Raw genomic sequence first — 24,296 nt, 5'->3', positions numbered from 1 at the left:
ATGACTTTAAACTCCGGTATCAACTCATGACACCGGAGTGGTCATTTCAGTTCACTAGAGCTTCCAGCAGCAAGATTCATATAAATGCACGCTGGACAAAAGGTACAACTGATCCAAATGGACGCTGGACAAAACTTTCACAAAAGGTACAGATGATCCAACTTATCTGAATCAGCAGACTTGGAGCAGGTAGCAAGTAACAGAGGAGCTCTGGTAACATTGATAGCCGGCAAGTAAATGACTGAGAAGCCAGACTATATAGGAGACTCCCATTTCCTGATGGGAACAGGTGCACTGGAGATAAAAGACAGAAGTCAACCAGTACCACCAGTAGCCACCAGAGGGAGCCCACAAACAGAATTCACAACAAGTACCATCCTGTTGCGTGTGTGTTGTGCCTCCCACTGACCGACCACCTGTGGGGTTGCAATACGTATCGTGACACCTGCTACACACATTACAAATGCACTACCTTTAGCATACATATTTCCACTACATTAGGACGTATATATAAATAGATTATACAGGAGTATATACCAAATTTGCGTATTTACCAAAAGGAAATTATGCAACTTTTGTCTTAACTGATTAAAATCTGCTTGACTTCTCATGGAAATAACTTGCAGCACTAGAGCGTTATGGTATCTTACAATATTATTATGCAGTTAAATTCAATTATTCTTATATTTTAGAAAAAAATTCAAGATTGTGAGAGAAATGTTCCTTTCTATTATTGTCCCTGTACCAGTTCGGCCATAGAAGTAACTGTGCATTTTGTGGTTTGTTCCTGTTATGGAGAAGTTGTGATTTCAAGATTTCATACCTCATTTTTAGCATGCTTTTCTGAAGGGAAGTTTTATTTACTGCATTTCTAGGAATAATGATCTGATACTATCCACTTGAAACTGTTCAATCTTAATAAACATCTCAAGCAAGAAAGAATAACTGAAAAAATGAACACATCGAAAACACACAGTAATCTAGAGCCCGTCTTCCTGACAAAATTTATGGCCAGCAGCAGCAATTGGGGAGATAAATTGTGAAATCATCCTTCATTCTGTGCATCATTAGAGGCTTCATTTTTAATTAATTCTTCATTGGAGATCTTCTGGACCTGGAACACAGCAAAATACAGTTCTTGGTAGAGTTATGTGATCCAATTAAATAACAAAATAATTTATAGTTTACTAACAAGCTTAGTTCTAAGCTGTGTTTCTCTTTGGAGAATGAAAGAAAATGAGGCTTTTAAATGTCATCCTTACCATTACCAAGATGTTAAAAATGAGTCACTCTTCATGTAACTCTGCAGTCATGTATTTTTTTACATACCTTTGAGTTAGATAAGATGAAGCAAGGGCATAGAAAATATTTTATGAAACACCATGTGTTTCAATGTACCGTATTTTCCGGCGTATAAGACGACTGGGCGTATAAGACGACCCCCCAACTTTACCAGTTAAAAAATAAAATCTTCTTAAAAGTCGGGGGTCTTCTTATACACCCTATGTCGTCTTATAGGGCCGGTGAATATGTGCCTTTTGGGGGGGGGGGAGTGATCCTGATGAGGACGAGGGGGCGTCTCACAGGAAAGTGAGTATCCCCCATTACCTTATCATAGCGCTGCAGCGTGGGGTCTCTGTGCTGGGAGCGGCGGCTGCTGTGCTGTGCTGTGCTGTGCTGTGGCGGCTCCTCTTCTGCAGTGTGGGGCCTCTGGTGCTGTGGGGCGGTGGCGGCGGCGTATCTTCATACAGTCGGGGCTCCTCCGGCATCTCAAAGACTGGAAGCCCCGCCGGCAACTCCATGGGTACAATGCGGTCAGGTGGCCTCCGGGAAAATGGCCGCTGCTCAGATTCAGATCTCGTCCCGAGATCTCGGGAGACGAGATCTGAATCTGAGCAGTGGCCATTTTCCCGGAGGCAGCTCAATAGGTGCGATGCGGTGGCCCGGCCGCTGGGGGCTGCGCATGCTCAGATTCAGATCTCAACGAGATCTGAATCTAAGCAGCGGCCATTTTCCCGGAGGCCAGCGCATTGTACCGATGGAGTTGCCGGCGGGGCTTCCAGGCTGAGATGCCGGAGGAGCCCCGACTGCATGAAGATACGCCGCCGCCGCCACCGCCCCACAGGCCCCACACTGCAGAAGAGGAGCCGCCACAGCACAGCAGCCGCCGCCGCTCCCAGCACAGAGACCCCACGCTGCAGCGCTATGATAAGGTAATGGGGGATACTCACTTTTCTGTGAGACGCCCCCTCGTCGTCATCAGGATCACTCCCCCCCCACCCACCATATACACCCGGCGTACAAGGCGATTCCCGGCGTACAAGACGACCCCCGACTTTTAAGAAGATTTTCAGGGGTTAAAAAGTCGTCTTGTACGCCGGAAAATACGGTAGTTATGGAGGCTTTCCGTCCCACTGTCACTGTGGTTATGAGGGTACAAATAAATGCTCAAGCACATGGCTAAGGGCTTTTTCAAAGTGATCATCGGTTCGCTCTTTATTCACAGTGCACTTACTTGACCATGACATCCTCATAGAAATACAATAATAGCCAAAAGTGTTTTCACCCTTGAAATTGTTCCATAAAATTAAGCCTTTCTATCAGAAAATTATTGCAATTACATATTTTGTTATACACGTTCATTTCCTTTGTGTGTATTGGAACAACACAAAAAAACAGAGGAAAAAAGGAAAATTGGACATAATTTCACACAAAACCCTCAAAATGGATTGGCCAAAATTGTTGGCACCCTCAACTTAATATTTGATTGCAACAACCATTGGAATAAATAACTGCAATCAATCGATTAATAAAACCATCAACAAGCTTCTTACACCTCTCAACTGGAATTTTTGACCAATCTTCTTTTGCCAACTTCTCCAGGTCTCATATTTGAAGGGGGCATTCTCCCAACATCAATTTTAAAGTCTCTTTACAGGTGTTCAATGAGATTTCGATCCATACTCATTGCTAGCCACTTCTGAACTCTCCAGTGCTATGTTTCAATCAATTTCTGGGTGCTTTTTGAAGTATGTTTGGGGTCATTTCCCGTTGGAAGACCCATGACCTAGTACAGAAACACAGGTTTCTGACACTGAGCACTATATTGTGACCCAAAATCCCTTGGTAATCTTCAGATTTCATGATGCATTACACACAGTCAATATACCAGTGCCAGAGGCAGCAAAATCACCCCAGTCATCTTTGAACTTCCAACATATTGTAGGAACTATGTTATATTCATTGTAGGCCTCATTCTGTTTTTGGTAAAAAATAGAATTATATACTTTACTAAAAAGCACTACCTTGGTCTCATCTGTCCACAAGACGCTTTCCCAGAAGGATTTTGGCTTACTCATGTACATTTTGGCAAACTGTAGTCTAGCTTTTCTATGTTCCTGTGTCATCATTGGGGTCCTCCTTGGTCTCATGCCATAGTGTACCTTTTAATTCAAATGTTAGTGAATTGTTCACTCTGACACTGATGCACCCTGAGCCTGCAGGACAGCTCGAATTTTTTGGGAACTTGATTGGGGATGCTTATTCACAATTCAGGACTATTCTGTGTTGAAACCTTTCTTCAATATTTCTCTGCCATCAACATCCAGGGAGATTAGCTGGACATGCTATGAGCTGTAAACGTCTTGCGCAGTGTGGACAAAGAAACATCAAGATCTCTGGAGATAGACTTGTAACCTTGTTGATATTGTTCAAAAATTTGGGTTCTCAAGTCCTCAGACAGTTCTCTTCCCTTTCTGTTCTCCATGCTTAATGTGGCCTAAATAGACACACAACGCAAATATTGAGTAAACTTCTCTTTTTATCTGGTTTCAGGTGTGATTTTCATATTGCTCACACCTGTTACTTGCCACATGTGAGTTTGATTGAGCATCACATGCTTGAAACAAAATTGTTTACCTTCAATTTTGGAAAGGTGTCAACAATTTTGTCCTGCCCATTTTTGGAGTTTTTGTGAAATTAAGACCAGTTTGCCTTTTTTGTGTGTTTTTGTTTGCCCATGACTGTATGAATCTGTCACACTCGTGTCAGGAAGTGCTTAGCCATTCTGTGCATTGCGAGATTGGATAAATAATCACTGAAATGTGAAACAGCCCTAAGTTGTGCAGGATCATCATACAAGTACCTCAGAAATCTTCAGGACCCTACCATATCTACATAAGCTTCTGAATTTATTTGGGGGCATACAACTTTTTTATTTTCTTTTGCATCTTATATAACTCTATCGAAAAAAAACACAGGCCTGATTCTACTGAGAATAATTCTTAAATCTTGTGCCCCATGACGACATCACATATGGCACATGAAGCCATAGGGAATGGGACTCAAAATATCCATCTACCTTGTACAGGGCTTGGTTAAGCAGTGAATGGTTTATGCTTATACTGTACTTGTATCTAAGACTTAAAGGGAACCTATCACCAGAAAAAAATGCTATTAACCTGCAAATGTGGGGTTAATCTGTAGGTTAATAGTGTTATTAACCTGCACGGCGCCCCCACTTAACCGAATGCTGCTGGGAGAAAATTTACTTTATTTCCCCCTCCAGCGTTTGGATTTCCGTCATGAGGATAACGGTAGACACAGGCCCTGACTGAGAGTCATTGCCAATGCAGAATCAGTGTCAGTCAGTGTGGGGGTGCGGTTACATCCACCGCTCTCTAAATTCAAAGAGGTGACTGAATCCACGCCAGCACCACCCCGTGACAGGAACCCGAACACTGCTGAGGGGAATAAAGATTAATTTCTCCCAGCAGCATTTGGCTGAGCATCAAGCAGATTAATAACGCTATTAACCTGCACATTAACCCTACATCTGCAGATTAATAGCATTTTTTTCTGGTGGCAGGTTCCCTTTAAAGAGTAATGTAGCACTTTTCAAAAACCTTTGCTTATTGTGGGCTGCCAAGGACTAGGACAACTGTACTTTAAAGGCTATGTACAGTTGTGCTCAAAAGTTTACATACCCCGGCAGAATTTTTACTTTCTTGGCCTTTTTTCTGAGAATATGAATGATAACACCAAAACTTTTTCTCCACTCATGGTTAGTGGTAGGGTGAAATAATTTAATGTCAAACTACTGTGTTTTCTCTTTTTAAATCGATGTTTATACTTTTCTGCCGAATTATGTCAAAAGTATTCTAGGAGTGATACCTTTATTGGATAACCAGAAAATAATATATGTTTGCAACCTTTCAGAGCACAGTGGCTCCTTCTTCAGGCAAGAATACAAATAAATTATTAAGAAAAAGGCACAACATTTAAGGGATACTACAGTAGGACATTTGCTAATGAGGTGGGAGGGGTGATGCCTCCTAAAGATAAGCCAAGGAAATCAAATTAGGCATTTTGTTACAAATGGAGAGCTGGTGGGAATGATGTTCTTAGTTATCTGGAGTCCGCCTGGTGGAGGTGCGAATTGTGTCCATGTAGTGACTCATAAATCCAGGTGTTAAATTGCATCCTAGTGTCAAAGAATTGAACATCTTTATCAGTTTGAATTCCCAAATGTTTCTTTCTCTGTCACCCTTAAAATGAACTTTTAGTATTAAGACTTTTAAGTCTGTCGTATAGTGTCCAGGTCCAGAGAAATGTTTTCCCACAGGTGTGTCCATTTCATTCCTGTGTAGGTTCATCCTAGTTTGTAGTCTTTGCATGGTTTCCCCAATATAGATACTTCCAGGGCACCTTGTACATTGTATCATGCACACCACGTTGGAGGATGTACAAGAAAAGGAGCCCGTGACCTTATAGTATTGATTTGTGTTTGGTACGCAGACTATATTTGTTGGTAATATGTGGGTACAAGTTTTACATTTTTTATTGTTACATAGGAATGTGCCAGTCACTGATGGTGATGAGAGGACACTTCTGACAAGGAGATTACTGAAGTTAGGGGGCTGTTTGTAGGAGAGAAGTGGTAGTTCTGGGAACATGTATTTCAATTTGTGGTCTCCGTGGAATATGGGCTTGAGATCAACACCAATTTTCCTTAGGATGCTGGCTTTTTGCAAAGAAGAGTGGGCAGCTTTTAAATCAGAGAAAATAAAGAACCTCATCCACTACTACCACAAAAGACTTTAAGCTTTCATTGATGTTAGAGGGGGCAATACACGGTATTAAGAAATGGAATATGTGAACTTTTAATCAATGTTATTTGGATGTTTTGCATTGTCATTATGACTTAAAAAGAGAAAACACAGTAGTTTGACAATAAATGGCTTCACCCAACCAGTATCCATGAGGGGAGAAAAAGTTTTGGTGTTATCATACATATTCTCTGAAAAAATGACAAGAAAGCAAAATTTCTGCCGGGGTATGTAAACTTTTGAGCACAACTGTACATCTCTTCACATAATTTTCTTTATTCATTTGATTCCTAAATTCAGAATTAAGTAGCTTTCTAAATAGCTCTTCCTTCTCTTCTCTCACTGTTAAGGCCCCGTCTCACATAGCGAGATCGCTAGCGAGATCGCTGCTGAGTCACAAGTTTTGTGACGCAACAGCGACCTCCATAGCGATCTCGCTATGTGTGACACGTACCAGCGATCAGGCCCCTGCTGCGAGATCGCTGGTCGTGTCGGAATGGCCTGGACCTTTTTTTGGTCGTTGAGGCCCCGCTGACATCGCTGAATCGGTGTGTGTGACACCGATCCAGCGATGTCTTCACTGGTAACCAGGGTAAACATCGGGTTACTAAGCGCAGGGCCGCGCTTAGTAACCCGATGTTTACCCTGGTTACCAAAAAAAACAAACAGTACATACTCGCCTTTCGGTGTCCAGGTCCCTTGCCGTCTGCTTCCTGCTCTCACTGACTCCCGGCCGTACAGTGAGAAGTGAGAGCACAGCAGTGACGTCACCGCTGCGCTCTGCTCTCACTGTACGGCGGCTCAGTCAGAGCAGGAAGCAGACGGCAAGGGACCTGGACACCGAAAGGCGAGTATGTACTGTTTGTTTTTTTTGGTAACCAGGGTAAACATCAGGTTACTAAGCGCGGCCCTGCGCTTAGTAACCCGATGTTTACCCTGGTTACCCGGGTGCTGCAGGGGGACTTCGGCATCGTTGAAGACAGTTTCAACGATGCCGAAGTCGTTCCCCTGATCGTTGGTCGCTGGAGAGAGCTGTCTGTGTGACAGCTCCCCAGCGACCACACAGCGACTTACCAACGATCACGGCCAGGTCGTATCGCTGGTCGTGATCGTTGGTAAATCGCTTAGTGAGACGGGGCCTTTAGAGTTTTCAGGAGGGAGAAGGAGAGAGTTGTGCACAGATCTTCACAGTGTCTATAGTGAGATACCAGCTACATTCTTAGGGGAGGGGGGCAGGGAAAATAGATTATAGTTAAGGAGAGAAAAAGCAAGAGGAAATAAGTAATCTACTGTATATGAGCTATTCTAATATATGTGCAGTGAAGACAACAACACCCTAGATACACATAGGCTTCACATACCGCCCATGATACAATGAGGGACACTCACAGGAGAAAAATCTGAAACTACCAAGTCGCAAAGTGCCTATTGGGGTGGCTAAAAATAAATGAAGGAAAGAAGAGCCTAATGTCATTTTATTAGCTAAAAATAACCACTGGCATGTAAAAATCATATTTTCCATAAAAGGTATCCAGTGTTTTTTTAAATACAAATTCTACTTTCTATAATACATCTAGAAAAAATGATGAATCAAGATCACCATACAGCAACCTGTGTGATTGTGACCACAGCTATTGTATTATTCAAACCATACACGACTTGTTGCCATTTCTCTTTGGGTCGGCTGTTTGCAGCAACATGTGTTCTAAACAAGAAAGTGCATCTTTTTTCAATCTGTTGCTTTCAAATGATCAATGCTGAACTTGCTCTGCACCCCTATCTCTGAGAGCCTGTGGAATATTAATATATTCTGTATCATCTAACTTTTCTGCTACCTGCAGACATATATGACAAAGCTGTAAAGCTGAACGAAACACTGGGTATGCAAAACAAAACACAGGACAAAAGTTTCCAAGAGCTACAGAAGGATGTTGACAAGATGATGGCTGAGCTCAGGAGAAGAATGTTTAAGAACCAAGAAAAAGCAGCTGCAGATGAGCTAAGGTAAGAAATAATTACATTGTATTATGCTGTAAGAAAACTTTCACAATGCAGGTTTTCATTGTTTTTTATTGATTTTTTTGTGTAGCATTATTGAAAAACAATGTTTTTATAAAACATAGGCAAGGTCTTATACATTTTCCCATGTTTGACAGTTGCATTACTCAGATTTTGAATATAGTAAATACAGTTGAATGTGACTATATGTAGCTCCTCCAAAGGAGCAGGGCACCATACATTATTTTTTATGCACAATGCTCATTAAAAATAAATTGTATGTGTTGTAGTTTATTGTGCCAACTTTCAAACTAAAATCTCAATGCAAGAAATGGCACCATAGATGATGCAGGCTGCAGTTCTGTACTGACTTACTGTAAAAATTAGAGATCAGTGAATTGATTCGCAGAGGAACGACTTTGAGTCAAATTTTCTCAAAATGCCTGGTGCCATTTCATTCATCGCCGAAGACTCAAAGAACGGGCTAGTGATGTTTTGTGAGTCCCCGTGGGCTTGCCCATAATGTTCTGCAGCTATGATATCAGTTGGTTGGCACAACCAATCAGGGGAATTATCAGGTCTTGTATAAAAGACTAGACAGGGAATCTTAACAGACATTTTAGGGTGATTTTAAACTGGTGTGAGGATGTTAGAGCTCAGTTATCAGGACAGGGAGACAACCCTAACATGTTTGCTAAATTAATATTTGCTAAATACTTTAGTCATTAGCATGTAGAATTGCTACACGATGAGAGTACTAGTCTACGATACAAAGTTTCAATCGAGAGAGAGAGATAGGGTATCATCACCTTATCTCCCCAGCCACTGCCAGATCTCTCTGCTTCCATTGCGCCGCACCCCTGAACATTGGCAACAGATGCACAGAGAACCGGACAGAGAAAGGGAGCAGAAAGTTCACCAAAGAGAGGTGAGCAGGGAGGTAAGTATGTTTTAAACTTATTTTTAAGCTTTCTGTTTTCTTCTTTTTTTTTGGTTCACATTTGGACCCTCCAAAAAAGTAACATAGCTACAAAGCAAATTGTTATATAAATTGCTATTTTGCGATTTTTACTAGTAATAATGTAATGAATGTAGATCTCTTTTTTAGAGGTTTCTTTTCACTTGGGAATTTAAAGACTTTTTACTCTCTTTTAAAGAGAATATGTCAGCATGATTTCACACCCCAAACTTGTTGCGCACTTGTCCCATGCTTTGCTTCCATTACCTTGGTCTGCTCCACATCGGGCTTTGCAGATGGCCTGGTGCGCTCCCATGTGAGCATTAGCCCAGGCCTTTATAAGCCTCACTGATACACACTCTTGGGTCTTTGTATTACAGTAAGTCTTCTGTGCTGCCGGACCTTCACTTGCTACTCAGCTTCCTCCATCTGACTGCGGTTTCCTGCACTCCATCTGCCTGCCTGTGGTTTCCTGACATCCTCCGTCTGCCTGCCTTCAGTTTCATGATGTCTACCTGCTTGTTGTTTCCTACATCCTGCCTACCTGTCTGCGGTCTCCTGTCCCTTTGCTGTCTGTTTTCCATGTGCTCCACTTAACTGCTGCACCATCACCTGGACCTTGGGCTTGGTGGGTCCACCTCACCAAGTAAACCTAACAGAATACCTAGTCTATGGATCCCAAAGGTGCAGCAACAACAACATTGTTGCTGTGGGCTACGTATAACTTTTCGGTCATTTTACTGTAACCTGCTGCAAGTCAACAGGAGCTTGTCCAGGCTGTGCGGGATATCACAGCCTGTGTGGATACTCTGTTCCAGTATACTGCAGCTTCACTGCAAGCTCCACAACACCTAAAGCAGTTTAATACCCATTTACAACACTCAGCCTAGGAGACAGCTCCACATTTGCCCACTTCTGCACATTTTAATGGCGACATTAACGCCTACCGAGGTTTTGTGAATCAGTGCATTGTGCACTTGGAGCTGTGTCCCCTGTAATTTTATTTGGACCAGTCCAAAGTAACCTACATTTTTTTTTTTTGCTGTCTGGTGATGTTTGGCTGGTGTAAGCCACTTCATTGTGGAAACAGGATGACCCCATGATGCATTCCCTACCATTTTTTCTGTTTGCCTTCCATAAAGCGTTTGATGACCCGAATCATGTTCACTCCATCTCCAATTCCAATCTGCATCTCAGGCAAAAGTCTCGCTCTGTAGGGCATTATGCCATCTTGTTCTGCACTCTGTCTGATGGGTTAACATGGAACAATCACTCTTTCCTGACCATCTTCTATGTCGGCCTATCCAGTCATGTCAAGGATTCATTTGCTGGTAGATACATGCCATCTTCACTTGATGAGTTAATTTCCCTCACTACGTGTGTCGACTTACAGTTTAAAGAGAAGTCTAGGGAGAAGACTCTGGATTCTTGTATCTCTCCTTCAAGAGTGTCTGCAACATCCCCTTCCAGACCAGCAGCACTGGAACCATTAGAGATTGGCTGCACTGGAACCTATAGAGATCGGCCAGTACAGATTAACTCCAGCTGGAAGATCCTGTTCACTTTCACAGGGATTATGTTTGTCTTTTGGTGAGGGGGATCATCATTGCTCAAAGTGTTCCAAACTGAAGGCAAAACAAGGAGAACTTTTTACCTTGGGTGAACAGGAAAGTATCACGCTAGGATTTACTTTTTCCTCCACTAAAATAAATTACCCTTACCTATAACTATTTCTTACTATACATCGGGGTATTTGGGAAAAGCACTTCTTGATTTTGGAGCAGTGAGAATTTTATGGACCTCTCTATGGCCAAAAGACTGAAAATCCCTTTGGTTTTTTGCAGCAGTCAATCAATAAGCTAACCTACACGAATGGTTCTACAATTCCAGGTGGTCAATTCTGGACAGTGAAAGTAACTCTTCAGATTGGTGCAATACATGTGGAGGACATTTCTTTTTTAGCTTTGCCACCCTCTGGTACATGATTTTTGGACTTCCATCGCTACAGCTTCATGCTTCAGTCATTGACTGGTGTGGTAGAGCATCTCACTCGACTGGACACAGAGGTATAAATGGAACACTGTCTCTTTAAGAATTTGCTTGGTTTATTGAGGCAGCATAAACCATGCAGGAAAAAAAATGGTCCTCTGGGCAAAGTAGTAAGCAAAAAAACAACAACACAAGCACATTCTTTCTCCTAGTGGTGTACAGCCCTTTCTCGGGTACAATGTCCTTAAAATGGTCCTTAAAATGCCACACTTTCCTTGAGTGTTTCCTCTCCAAGTACACTGCACACTGATGTCTTGAAAAACCTGTCACTTAAACCCTAGACAAGTGACTCCTATCCACCATGTGACCGACCACATGATTGTGACATCACACAGGTCCTGTTAACACATGGCAGTGCTCAGCGCTGTAGGTGGAGATAAGCGGGACATTCTCCCACCTGCTCTATGAATGTCCACAAAAAAACAGCCCATAATATATCTTTAACTTAACCCTCACATTATGTAGTGTGCTGTAGGAAACTACTTTGGTTTCACATCACTGACACCATTATGTGCAATGACAAATACAGGGGTTGGACAAAATAATGGAAACACCTAACGTTTTGGCATCATAATCTTCGAACATGTGATAAACATGCAAACCGTGACATATGGTAATGTTTTGTAGTTGATTATTTGTGTTATGTGATATGTGTATGTAAATTAACTGTTTGTTTTGCATAATTGTAAGAACATTGATGAGAACCTGATACCAGTGGCAGACCTCGCGGATTTTCAAAGAGGCCAAATTGCTTGTGCTCGTATGGCAAGCGCTAGTGTAACAGAAAGTGCCCGAATGCTTGGTGTGTCAAGAGGTACTGTCTCCAAAGTAATGACTGCATTTGAAAGAGAAGGAAAAACGTCTGCAACAAAGCACAGGTCCGGCCGAAAGTCAAAGTTGACTGAGAGAGACCATCGGACTCTAAAGCGAATTGTGAGAGAGGATCGCAAGACCAAGGCTCCGAGAATCATTGCTGAGCTCAATGAACACCTACAGAACCCAGTTTCCAGGAAAACTGTTCATCGGGAGCTGCACAAATCTGGATTCCACAGAAGAGCGGCAATTAGAAAACCGCTGCTCTCAATGACAAATGTTTCCAAGCGTTTGGAGTGGTGTAGAAACCTCCAGAATTGGTCCCTCGAGCAGTGGAAACATGTGATATTCTCAGATGAATCATCGTTTACCCTATTTCTGACCTCCGGCCGAGTGTACGTTTGGAGACAGCTGAAAGAAGCATTCCATCCAGACTGCCTTCTCCCAACCGAAAAACATGGTGGAGGTTCTGTGATGATCTGGGGTGCTATTTCGTGGAAATCCACTGGGCCAATGATATCCCTTCATGGAAGAATTAACAGCCGAGATTATTTAGGCATTTTGGGCGACCAAGTGCATCCAATGGTTCAAGCACTGTTCCCGGAGGGGAACACCATCTTTCAGGATGATAATGCACCAATTCATACAGCTAGAATCGTTAAAGCATGGCACGAGGAACATTCTAATGAAGTTGAGAATCTCATCTGGCCCCCACAATCCCCAGACCACAACATTATTGAGCATTTATGGTCGATTTTAGACATTCAAGTTAGACGTCGATTTCCACCGCCATCGTCGCTCAAACAACTGGAGGGTGTTTTAACTGCAGAATGGGCTAAAATTCCTTTGCAAACAATTCACACCTTGTATGAATCCATACCTCGGAGAATTGAGTCAGTAATCGCTGCAAAAGGTGGACCTACACCATATTAAACTAACTTTTGTTGATGTTTCCAGGTGTTTCCATTATTTTGTCCAACCCCTGTATATCACCTCTATTACTTTACCAGTGACTTTGTCACATAACCCCCCTCTGCCCAAAGCTGAGGATTTTGGCACCTTCACTGGCTACGCAGGGGACCCTGGACAGAGCATCTACGTTCCCATGCAACGTCTGTGGCCTGCACTCCACATGAAAAGTAAGACCCATGAGCGCCAGAAACCACCTAGTTACCTGGACATTCTTCCCCTTCTTTTCCCTCATCCATCTCAGGGGTGATCTGACATTAGACCTAATTTCCTGCTTAACAGGTCAGGTTATATCTCAGAGCGTCGATTGCCCACTTGATGGACAAGCACTCTTTTTCAATAAAGGCATAATTCTTCTCACAGAAGGAGAGCTTCCTAATTAGGTATAGGACTGGATGTATACCCCCATCTATCTCCTGGGACAACACAGCTGCCTCCGTCAGAGGCATGCATCTGGAGCACAAACTCCTTAGTGAAATCCGGTGAAACCAAGACCAACTGTCTGCACAGGGCAAGTTTCAACTCCTGGAATGCCATAGCTGCTTCAGAGGACCACCTGATCATTGACATCCTTGTGCCCTTGAGCAGATTTGTCAGGAGTGTGCCTTTCATGGCATAATTCAGGATAATTTGCCGATAATATCCCACAATTCCCAGAAATGCCCTAACCCGCTTCTTGGAGACTGGCTGCAGCAACTTTTGGATTGCCTCCGCTTTGTCTATTTGGGGTTTTATCTCTCCCCTTCCAATGATGTAGCCCAAGTACTTTGCCTCTTCTTTCCCGAAAGCACACTTTTTGGGATTTATAGTAAACACTGCCTTCCTCAGTGCATCGAGTACCACCTGAACCTTCTCCAGGTGACTTCCCTAATGCGTGCTGAATATTACGATGTCGTCCAAGTTAGCGACAGTATACTTATAGTGAGGGACTAGTAACTGGTCCATAGCCCTCTGGAAGGTACAGTACAGACCAAAAGTTTGGACACACCTTCTCATTTAAAGATTCTTCTGTATTTTCATGACTATGAAAATTGTGCATTCACACTGAAGGCATCAAATCTATTAATTAACACATGTGGAATTATATACTTAACAAAAAAGTGTGAAACAACTGAAATTATGTCTTATATTCTAGGTTCTTCAAAGTAGCCACCTTTTGCTTTGATGACTGCTTTACACACCCTTGGCATTCTCTTTATGAGCTTCAAAAGGTAGTCACCGGGAATGGTCTTCCAACAATCTTGAAGGAGTTCCCAGAGATGCTTAGCAATTGTTGGCCCTTTTGCCTTCACTCTGCGGTCCAGCTCAGCCCAAACCATCTCGATTGGGTTCAGGTCTGGTGACTATGGAGGCCAGGTCATCTGGGGTAGCACCCCATCACTCTCCTTCTTGGTCAAATAGCCCTTACACAGCCTGGAGGTGTGCTTGGGGTCATTGTCCTGTTGAAAAATAAACGATTGTCCAACTAAACGCAAACCGGATGGAATAGCATGCCGCTACAATATGCTGTGGTAGCTGTGCTGGTTCAGTATGCCTTCAATTTTGAATAAATCCCCAACAGTGTCACCAGCAAAGCACCCCCACACCATCACGCCTCCTCCCCCATGCTTTACGGAGGGAACCAGGCATGTAGAGTCCATCTGGTCATCTTTTCTGCGTCGCACAAAGACATGGTGGTTGGAACCAAAGATCTCAAATTTGGACTCATCAGACCAAAGCACAGATTTCCACTGGTGTTATGTCCATTCCTTGTGTTCTTTAGCCTAAACAAGTCTCTTCTGCTTGTTGCCTGTCCTTAGCAGTGGTTTCCTAGCAGCTATTTTACCATGAAGGCCTGCTGCACAAAGTCTCCTCTTAACAGTTTTTGCAGAGATGTGTCTGCTGCTAGAACTCTGTGTGGCATTGACCTGGTCTCTAATCTGAGCTGCTGTTAACCTGCGATTTCTGAGGCTGGTGACTCAGATAAGCTTATCCTCAGAAGCTGTAATAATTATAGGGGATAACTCAGGAGACTCTTTGCGTGGAACAAGACAACTACAGGACACAGTTTTATAAGTGGTAAAGTCTATATTATCACACGGTGATTCAAACAGGTGCAGAGAGAAACTCAAGTCCACAACACTTGGTGAAAATAATAAACGCAGCTTAGCAGTCCATAGTAAACTTCAGAGGAAAATGGAATCAAGCAGAAAGTCTATGAAGCAGTTGTTCTTGAGGATACTTGACACGAATAAATCCTTGTCTTAGTCCAGGCACAGATAGATATGCTTATTAGGCAGTTCAAATCATATCTTAGCTCAACCAGGGAGGTCTGGTTAATAGTCTCAGGTTATTGCAAAGCAGCAACAGCTTACATGACCAGCAAATGCAGATGGAAGTAAACACGAACAGCAGATGAAGGAGGATTACTGGAAACTTGTGTATGCAGCAGGAACTCAGAGCAGAGTAGCAGGATCACCACACAGGTTCACAGGAGCAGGTGTATAGCCAGGGAGTAATCAGAGGTCAGGAGCTGGATGCAAGGCAGAATACTCTAGCACAGACTGAAGGCTGGGGTGGAGTTTTATAGCAGGAGACACAGTGCACATGAGACCAAAGACGCCATCTTGAAAAAGGGCAGTAATGCACAAAAGGTAAAAAATGTTCAGAGTCCTGACAGAAGCAGAGGTGACTCTTGGTCTTCCTTTCCTGGGGCGGTCCTCATGTGAGCCAGTTTCTTTGTAGCGCTTGATGGTTTTTGCAACTGCACTTGGGGACACTTTCAAAGTTTTCCCAATTTTTCGGACTGACTGACCTTCATTTTTTAAAGTAATGATGGCCACTCGTTTTCTTTACTTAGCTGCTTTTTTCTTGCCATAATACAAATTCTACCAGTCTATTCAATAGGACTATCAGCTGTGTATCCACCGGACTTCTGCACAACACAACTGATGGTCCCAACACCATTTATAAGGCAAGAAATCCCACTTATTAAACCTGACAGGGCATACCTGTGAAGTGAAAACCATTCCCGGTGACTACCTCTTGAAGCTCATCAAGAGAATGCCAAGAGTGTGCAAAGCAGTCATCAAAGCAAAAGGTGGCTACTTTGAAGAACCTAGAATATAAGACATGATTTTAGTTGTTTCACACTTTTTTGTTAAGTATGTAATTCCACATGTGTTAATTCATAGTTTTGATGCCTTCAGTGTGAATTTACAATTTTCATAGTCATGAAAATGCAGAAAAATCTTTAAATGAGAAGGTGCATCCAAACTTTTGGTCTGTACTGTAGCTGGGGCTCCTTGTAGTCTGAACAACATCTGGGTATACTGAAAGCACCCATCATGTGTGGAGAAGGCTGTATTCTCCCTGGCACTTGGAGAAAGGAAAATTTTCCAGTACCTTTTTGTTAGGTCCACTGTTGTACTGTATCTGGCTGATCTAACCTCTCAGTAAGCTCATTGACCCAGGGCATCGGATAAGTGTCAAACTTAGACACCTCATTGAGCTTCCTGAAATCATTACAGAAGAGCCACTCTCTGTCCGGCATTGGCAGAATGACAATAGGGCTGGACCAGCCACCCTTTGACTCCTCAATGATGCCCAGGTTCAACATTCTCTTCACCTCTTTGGAAATCACCTTGTGGCGAGCTTCAGGAATCCGACATGGCCTTTGGTTTACCCTCACATGCTGTTCCTTTAGGATTTTGTGCTCCACAACCTGCATACGTCTTGGTAACTCCAAAAACAGGTCTCGGTTCCACTGAAGCAGCTCATGGCACTGTTGTTTCTGGGCCAACAACAGTGTCTTTGCAACTGTGACATCCTCGACCTTGGCTTCAGAATGGGCCCCTAGGCAAATTGCTTCTACCGGATCCCTGTCTTGCCACGGTTTGAGCAGGTTCATGTGGTTTCACTTGGTACCGCGTTCTTCTGCCTGGTTGTTGGACCTTGTAGTTGATGTCACTCAACTTCTCTACCACCTCGTATGGTCCTTGCCACTTGGCCAGAAGCTTACTTTCCACAGTGGGGATCAATACCAACACCCGGTCCCCAGGGCTAAACTGTCTTAGCCTCACGGTTTGGTTGTAGATCCTTGAAGGAGGCTCTCCTTCACAATCGGCATCACCCTTGCGATCTGGTCCTCCATTTGGGCCACATTCTCGATGATGCTCTGGTGGGGAGTAACTTCTGCTTCCTTGTCTCCTTTCAAACATCTACAAGTTCCAGGGGATGTCGTCTATGTAACAGCTTGAACAGTGAGAACCCCGTAGAGGCCTGAGGGACTTCTCTGAAGGACAACAGTAGGTATGGCAGGAGCTAATCCAAATCTAGACCCTCCTTCTCCATGACCTTCTTCAACATGGACTTCAAGGTCTTATTGAACCTCTCCACCAGGTTGTCTGTCTGTGGATGGTACACCAAAGTCCTAAGATGGGTAATCTGGAGGGCCTTGCACAACTCCTTCATTACCTTGGACATGAATGATATCCCTTGATCTATCAGGATCTCCTTCAGCAGGCCTGTCCAGGAGAAAATATGGACTAGCTCCCATGCTATACTTCAGGCAGAAGAGTTTCTCAGTGGTTACTCCTCCAGGTACTGCATAGCATAGTTCATTACCACCAGGATATATTGATGACTTCCAGCAGTCTTAACTAAGAGCCTGACCAAGTACATGGTAATCCAGTCAAATGGGACTTCAATTATGGGTAACAGGACTAGGGGACTGACTGCAGAACAGAAGTAAGATACAGGGCAGTTAGCTGACAGGTAGGGCGGGACTGGCAGAAATTAACATTGTCCTAGAGACACCCAGGCCAGTAGAACTTCTTAAGGACTTCACCTAGAGGCCCACCCAGGACATGAGCATGGGCCAGATCTTATACCCTATGTTTATATGCTCCCTTGATCTAACAGCTGCTCTAATACTTCCCCTTGCTGTTTAGTGACCCATTAGAGCAACTTCTCATTGACTGTAAAGTACGGGATCCTGGTGTTGGCCCCGGCTCTTGGGCAACCCCATTTATCACATTCACATTTTCAAATGCATTTTTTAAACAGAAATCCTGCACCTGGACAGTCCCAAGACTCCTACCAGAAACCCCAGTTCAGAAATTTCAGCCTCACTGGTTAGCAGCTCTTCCTCGTCACCAGCCAGGACACACAAGGAGAATTTGTCCATCTCCAACTGCAATGAGGTTTCATCAGGGTTCAGCTGCCTACTGTCTGAGTCACTTGGCAGCATTGCTTTTCCTTAAAAGTCCCAGAACAGGCTAAAGTCCCTCTCGATTTTCACAGGGTGTAGCAAGTCTCTGGATACCCTGACCTCTGGCAACAGGGTAGTCCTTGGCATCCCCGTGGATACAATGGATGCCCACAAGTTTCCCTGGCATCAGCTGGTGGGGAAGCGTGGCCCTTATCAGGGTCACCAAATTCCCTGAGTCCAAGAGTCCTAACACCACTACTCTGTTTATGGTCACGGGACATGACGGCGACCCGTCTCCAGGCTGGTAGTCCACACTGCAGGTGGGATAAGCATAGCATAAGGAGCACTTCCCTAGGGTGCAGTTAATCTGCTCAGAAGACATAGGACAATGAGCAGCTATGTGTCCAGGCTATTGGCATCTCCAGCAGATAAGGTCTTTACCAGCAACCTTTGGCCACCCCTCAGCAACTCCTTGGAACCTTGAACTCCCCCTAGTGGTGGTTCTACTACCCCTCTTTTGGGTCTCAGGCTCTTACAGAGTACCCCAATATAGAGATCCCCCACTTCCCGGGTTCCTTAGGGACCTCTCGACCACCTGGTACCTTTCTGCGAAGCCCACCAGGTCATCCACATAAGGTCAAGTCAAAATAAGCTTTCTGAGGTTCACCAGTTAGACAGGGGGCCAGCACCTCCGCCCACTGTCCCAGGGGCAGCCTCTCCCGCTCTGCAACCTGCTCAAAAACAGTCAAAAACACCTGTGTATCATCCCCTGGGGTCATCTTTTGCATGGCTTATTTTACCGCTTTCCAGACAAACGAGTCTTTACCTTGATGTGGAGGAGGGGCGATATCTCCGCTGATGGACATCTCCCACCAGGATTTCCAGCTGCTTCTGCTGCTGTTGAAGCTGTTGTATTAGGAGTTTATTTGTCTCCTGCTGTATCTGCTGCTGCTCCTGGCACTGCTGCTGCTGCTCCTGATGTTGCTGGTGTTGCTGCTGTTGGCTCAGGATCAGGTGCTTGATTAGCTCCTCCATTTTGTCCAACCATTGCTCCAACCATGTAATCACCTTCACCCAGGACATTTGGTTTATCCATTGCTGCTACCCGTGTTCCTGGAATGTTGCCCACATCCGAAACTCCACTTGTGGTAGAGCGTCTCACTCGGCTGGATACAGAGGCATAAATGGGATACTGTCTCTTTAAGAATGTGCTTTATTTATAAACGTGGTTTATTGAGGCAGCATAAACCAAGCAGAGAAAAATAAACATGGCCCTCTGGGCAAAACAGCAAACCAAAAAAACAACACAAATCACAGTCTTTCTCCTAGCAGGATTCAGCCCGGTCTCGGGTGCAATGTCCACGGTACAGGTCCTTAACATGCCACACGGGCACAAACACTTTACTGGAGTGTTTCCACTCCAGGTACACTGCACACTGATGTCTTACAAAGCCGTTCACTTAAACCCTAGACCATGTGACTCCTATCCATCGTGTGACTGGCCACATGATTGTGACATCACATGGGTCCTGTTAGCACACGGCAGTGCTCGGCTCTGTAGGTGGAGATAAGTGGACATTCTTCCACCCGTTCTATGAACGTCCACATAAAACAGCCCGTAATATAACTTTAATTTAACCCTCAAAACACATAGTGTGCTGGAGGAAACTAGCCAGTAAAAAGTAGGAAAAAATGCTATAAATATAATAAATAAATGAAAAATATAAAAGTTTAAATCATACCAATTTTGCCCCATTCAAAATAAAATAATAAGAAACTTAAAAAATATACATATTTGGTATCTCTGGAGTAAGAAATTCCTGATCTATCAAAATATAAGAGCAATTATTCCTATCAGTAAACGGCACAATGAGAATAAAAATCAAAAAGCCAGAATTACAGATTTTTTTGGCTGCCGCAACATTGCAATAAAATGCAATAGCATGCAATCAAAAGACTGTATCAACCTCAAAATGGTACCAATAAAAATTTCAGTTCAATGAGCAAAAAATAAGCCCTCACCTAACCTCAGATCGCAAAATATGAAGACGCTATGGGTCTCAGAATACGGCGCCATTTTTTTCTTTCAAACTTTGGATTTTCTTTTTCACCACTTAAAAAAGAAACTATACATGTTAGATATCTGCTAACTCATAATAACCTGGAGAATCCTAATGGCATGTCAGTTTCAGCATTTAGTGAACATGGTAAATAAAAAATAAAAAAGAGATAGTGGAATTGCACTTTTTTGCAGTTTCACCTCACTAGGAATTTTTTTCCCTGTTTTCCAGTACATTAAATGAAAAATACACCTATATAGTTACTTTCATAGATAAAACACCAAAATACAAAAACAATATTTTGTTAGAACAAAAGATCTGCTTTATTCACCAATAGATATTTAAAAATGTTTTAAAAGGTAAAGCACCACAGATAGACAAAGGTGGGTGATCCTGGAAGCCAACAAGTCACAATGTATTATATAAGGTAGCACGGTTATTACAGAGTAGCACATCAATCAAATGTGTAAAAGAAAATTACAGCATATAATTTGCAAAGATATAGTCCATATTACAACAGCAACAAAATAGAAAGATAAGTATCCATAGTGTTAATTAAGCATTATAAATACATTTTTGACCTCTAGACAAAGACACAGGGTAAACATACCCTAATACATGATTTGTAAAGCAGCTTACTGTAATTTAGCTACTGTAAATGATAGTTACCAGAAGACTGAAGACTAGGGTTGAGCGACTTTCATTTTTTTAAGATCGAGTCGGGTTTTGCGAAACCCGACTTTGTCCAAAGTCGAGTCGAGTGCAGTTGTCCGATTATCGCTAAAAGTCGGGGATCAACCGAAACACGAAACCCAATGCAAGTCAATGGGGAAGCATAGTCGGCAGTGAGTGGAGGCCAGGAAAACACCTACAGTGCCCATTTTAATGCCAAAAACATCCATTCTTGTTTCTGAAGCTTGTCAATCTTAATTAACTTTATAATAATAGTTGGGCATTGGAAATTGGGGGTCATTTGGCAAAAGTTGTGGGGGGTAGGGCTGGTTCAAGGTTTTAGTGGGCCCAGGAAATGTGGACTACATCACAGCGGTGGAGCAGTGACAGGTAAGTATGTCAAGTTTGCAAGTGCTGTGATCCTAAGCAAGCAGGGGGGGCCCACTCGTTGGCATTGGCACTGGCACAGGGCCCCTCAAAGTACAGCGGTGTGTTTGCACGGCGGGGGCGCCTCCCACCGGCAGCGACACTTTTGCGTACTCTGAGGGGCCCTGTGCCAGTGACGTCGCCAACGAGTATGCCCCCCCACCTGATGAAGGAACCTGCACTTTCATCTGCACCTTCCTCTTTGTCCCTGTGTAAGGTGGTATAACATGCGGGAAGGGGAACCTTACTTTCAGCAGGGTCAGATTCTGGCTGTGTAGAGTGCAAGGGGAATGTAGTGGTCTAGGTCAATGTACCAGCAGACTCATCTAGCAGTGGCTGGGCAATGGGCAGGATGAGGAGTACTAAACACAGATATAGGGCCAAAGAATAAAGTAGGCTAAATGCAGTTCAAAATTGGTAACAGGACTAAACAGGCGGCATTGCTTTGTTCAGTGGAGTAGCAAACCCAGGAGCAGCAGACACTGTTTTAAGGGCCCAACCACACTAGTAGGCCAAATGCAGTTTAATATCTGCTACTATAGTCCAAAAGCCTAAAGACTGAAGCTCAGCTTTATACAGTGGAGGACAACACCATGGAGCGGCAGACACCGTTAGTAGGCCATAACCACCAATTTTTTGTTAAAAAAACACTTAATGAGAGCCAGAAGGTTGAAGCTCAGATTTATTCAGTTGAGGACAACACCAGGGAGTGGCAAACAGAGGTATTAGGCCCCAACCACCAATTTTTTTTTAAAAAAGCACTTAAGGAGAGCCAGAAGGTTGAAACTCAGCTTTATACAGTTGAGGACAACACCAGGGAGCAGCAGACAGAGGTATTAGGCCCCAACCACCAATTTTTTTAAAAAAAAGCACTTAAGGAGAGCCAGAAGGTTGAAGCTCAGATTTATTCAGTTGAGGACAACACCAGGGAGCGGCAAACAGAGGTATTAGGCCCCAACCAACAATTTTTTTTAAAAAAGCACTTAAGGAGAGCCAGAAGGTTGAAGCTCAGATTTATTCAGTTGAGGACAACACCAGGGAGCGGCAAACAGAGGTATTAGGCCCCAACCACCAATTTTTTTAAAAAAAGCACTTAATGAGAGCCAGAAGGTTGAAGCTCAGATTTATTCAGTTGAGGACAACACCAGGGAGCGGCAAACAGAGGTATTAGGCCCCAACCACCAATTTTTTTAAAAAAAGCACTTAATGAGAGCCAGAAGGTTGAAGCTCAGATTTATTCAGTTGAGGACAACACCAGGGAGCGGCAAACAGAGGTATTAGGCCCCAACCAACAATTTTTTTAGAAAAAGCACTTAAGGAGAGCCAGAAGGTTGAAGCTCAGATTTATTCAGTTGAGGAAAACAGCAGGGAGCGGCAAACAGAGGTATTAGGCCCCAACCACCAATTTTTTTTTAAAAAGCACTTAAGGAGAGCCAGAAGGTTGAAGCTCAGATTTATTTAGTTGAGGACAACACCAGGGAGCGGCAAACAGAGGTATTAGGCCCCAACCACCAATTTTTTTTAAAAAAGCACTTAATGAGAGCCAGAAGGTTGAAGCTCAGATTTATTCAGTTGAGGACAACACCAGGGAGCGGCAAACAGAGGTATTAGGCCCCAACCAACAATTTTTTTAGAAAAAGCACTTAAGGAGAGCCAGAAGGTTGAAGCTCAGATTTATTCAGTTGAGGACAACACCAGTGAGCGGCAAACAGAGGTATTAGGCCCCAACCACCAATTTTTTAAAAAAAAGCACTTAATGAGAGCCAGAAGGTTGAAGCTCAGATTTATTCAGTTGAGGACAACACCAGGGAGCGGCAAACAGAGGTATTAGGCCCCAACCACCAATTTTTTTAAAAAAAGCACTTAAGGAGAGCCAGAAGGTTGAAGCTCAGATTTATTCAGTTGAGGACAACACCAGTGAGCGGCAAACAGAGGTATTAGGCCCCAACCACCAATTTTTTTTAAAAAAGCACTTAAGGAGAGCCAGAAGGTTGAAGCTCAGATTTATTCAGTTGAGGACAACACCAGGGAGCGGCAAACAGAGGTATTAGGTCCCAACCACCAATTTTTTTAAAAAAAGCACTTAAGGAGAGCCAGAAGGTTGAAGCTCAGATTTATTCAGTTGAGGACAACACCAGGGAGCGGCAAACAGAGGTATTAGGCCCCAACCACCAATTTTTTTAAAAAGAGCACTTAATGAGAGCCAGAAGGTTGAAGCTCACATTTATTCAGTTGAGGACAACACCAGGGAGCGGCAAACAGAGGTATTATTCCCCAACCAACAATTTTTTTAAAAAAAGCACTTAAGGAGAGCCAGAAGGTTGAAGCTCAGATTTATTCAGTTGATAACAACACCAGTGAGCGGCAAACAGAGGTATTAGGCCCAAACCACCAATTTTTTTTAAAAAAGCACTTAATGAGAGCCAGAAGGTTGAAGCTCAGATTTATTCAGTTGAGGACAACACCAGGGAGCGGCAAACAGAGGTATTAGGCCCCAACCACCAATTTTTTTAAAAAGAGCACTTAATGAGAGCCAGAAGGTTGAAGCTCACATTTATTCAGTTGAGGACAACACCAGGGAGCGGCAAACAGAGGTATTATTCCCCAACCAACAATTTTTTTTAAAAAAGCACTTAAGGAGAGCCAGAAGGTTGAAGCTCAGATTTATTCAGTTGATAACAACACCAGTGAGCGGCAAACAGAGGTATTAGGCCCAAACCACCAATTTTTTTAAAAAAAGCACTTAATGAGAGCCAGAAGGTTGAAGCTCAGATTTATTCAGTTGAGAACAACACCAGGGAGCGGCAAACAGAGGTATTAGGCCCCAACCACCAATTTTTTTTAAAAAAGCACTTAATGAGAGCCAGAAGGTTGAAGCTCAGATTTATTCAGTTGAGGACAACACCAGGGAGCGGCAAACAGAGGTATTAGGCCCCAACCACCAATTTTTTTAAAAAAAGCACTTAAGGAGAGCCATAAGGTTGAAGCTCAGATTTATTCAGTTGAGGACAACACCAGGGAGCGGCAAACAGAGGTATTAGGCCCCAACCACC

The 24,296-nt window shown here is 43.4% G+C and overlaps 1 protein-coding gene across 3 annotated transcripts in view; it reads left to right on the top strand.

Moving 5' to 3' along the window:
* LAMA2 (laminin subunit alpha 2) overlaps nucleotides 1-24,296 on the top strand; it is a 1,287,603-nt gene that overhangs the window by 977,916 nt on the left and 285,391 nt on the right. For all 3 annotated transcript variants that reach the window (XM_077289387.1, XM_077289386.1, XM_077289385.1), the window contains one exon: nucleotides 7,949-8,111. In XM_077289387.1, the coding sequence (XP_077145502.1) occupies nucleotides 7,949-8,111 (163 nt within the window). The remainder of the gene's footprint in view (nucleotides 1-7,948; nucleotides 8,112-24,296) is intronic.

Source organism: Ranitomeya variabilis, chromosome 2 (genome assembly GCF_051348905.1).
Source record: "Ranitomeya variabilis isolate aRanVar5 chromosome 2, aRanVar5.hap1, whole genome shotgun sequence".
Taxonomy (NCBI): Eukaryota; Metazoa; Chordata; class Amphibia; order Anura; family Dendrobatidae; genus Ranitomeya; species Ranitomeya variabilis.
The sequence above is the reverse complement of the archived record's forward strand: the minus strand, read 5'-3'. Positions and strand labels throughout refer to the sequence as shown.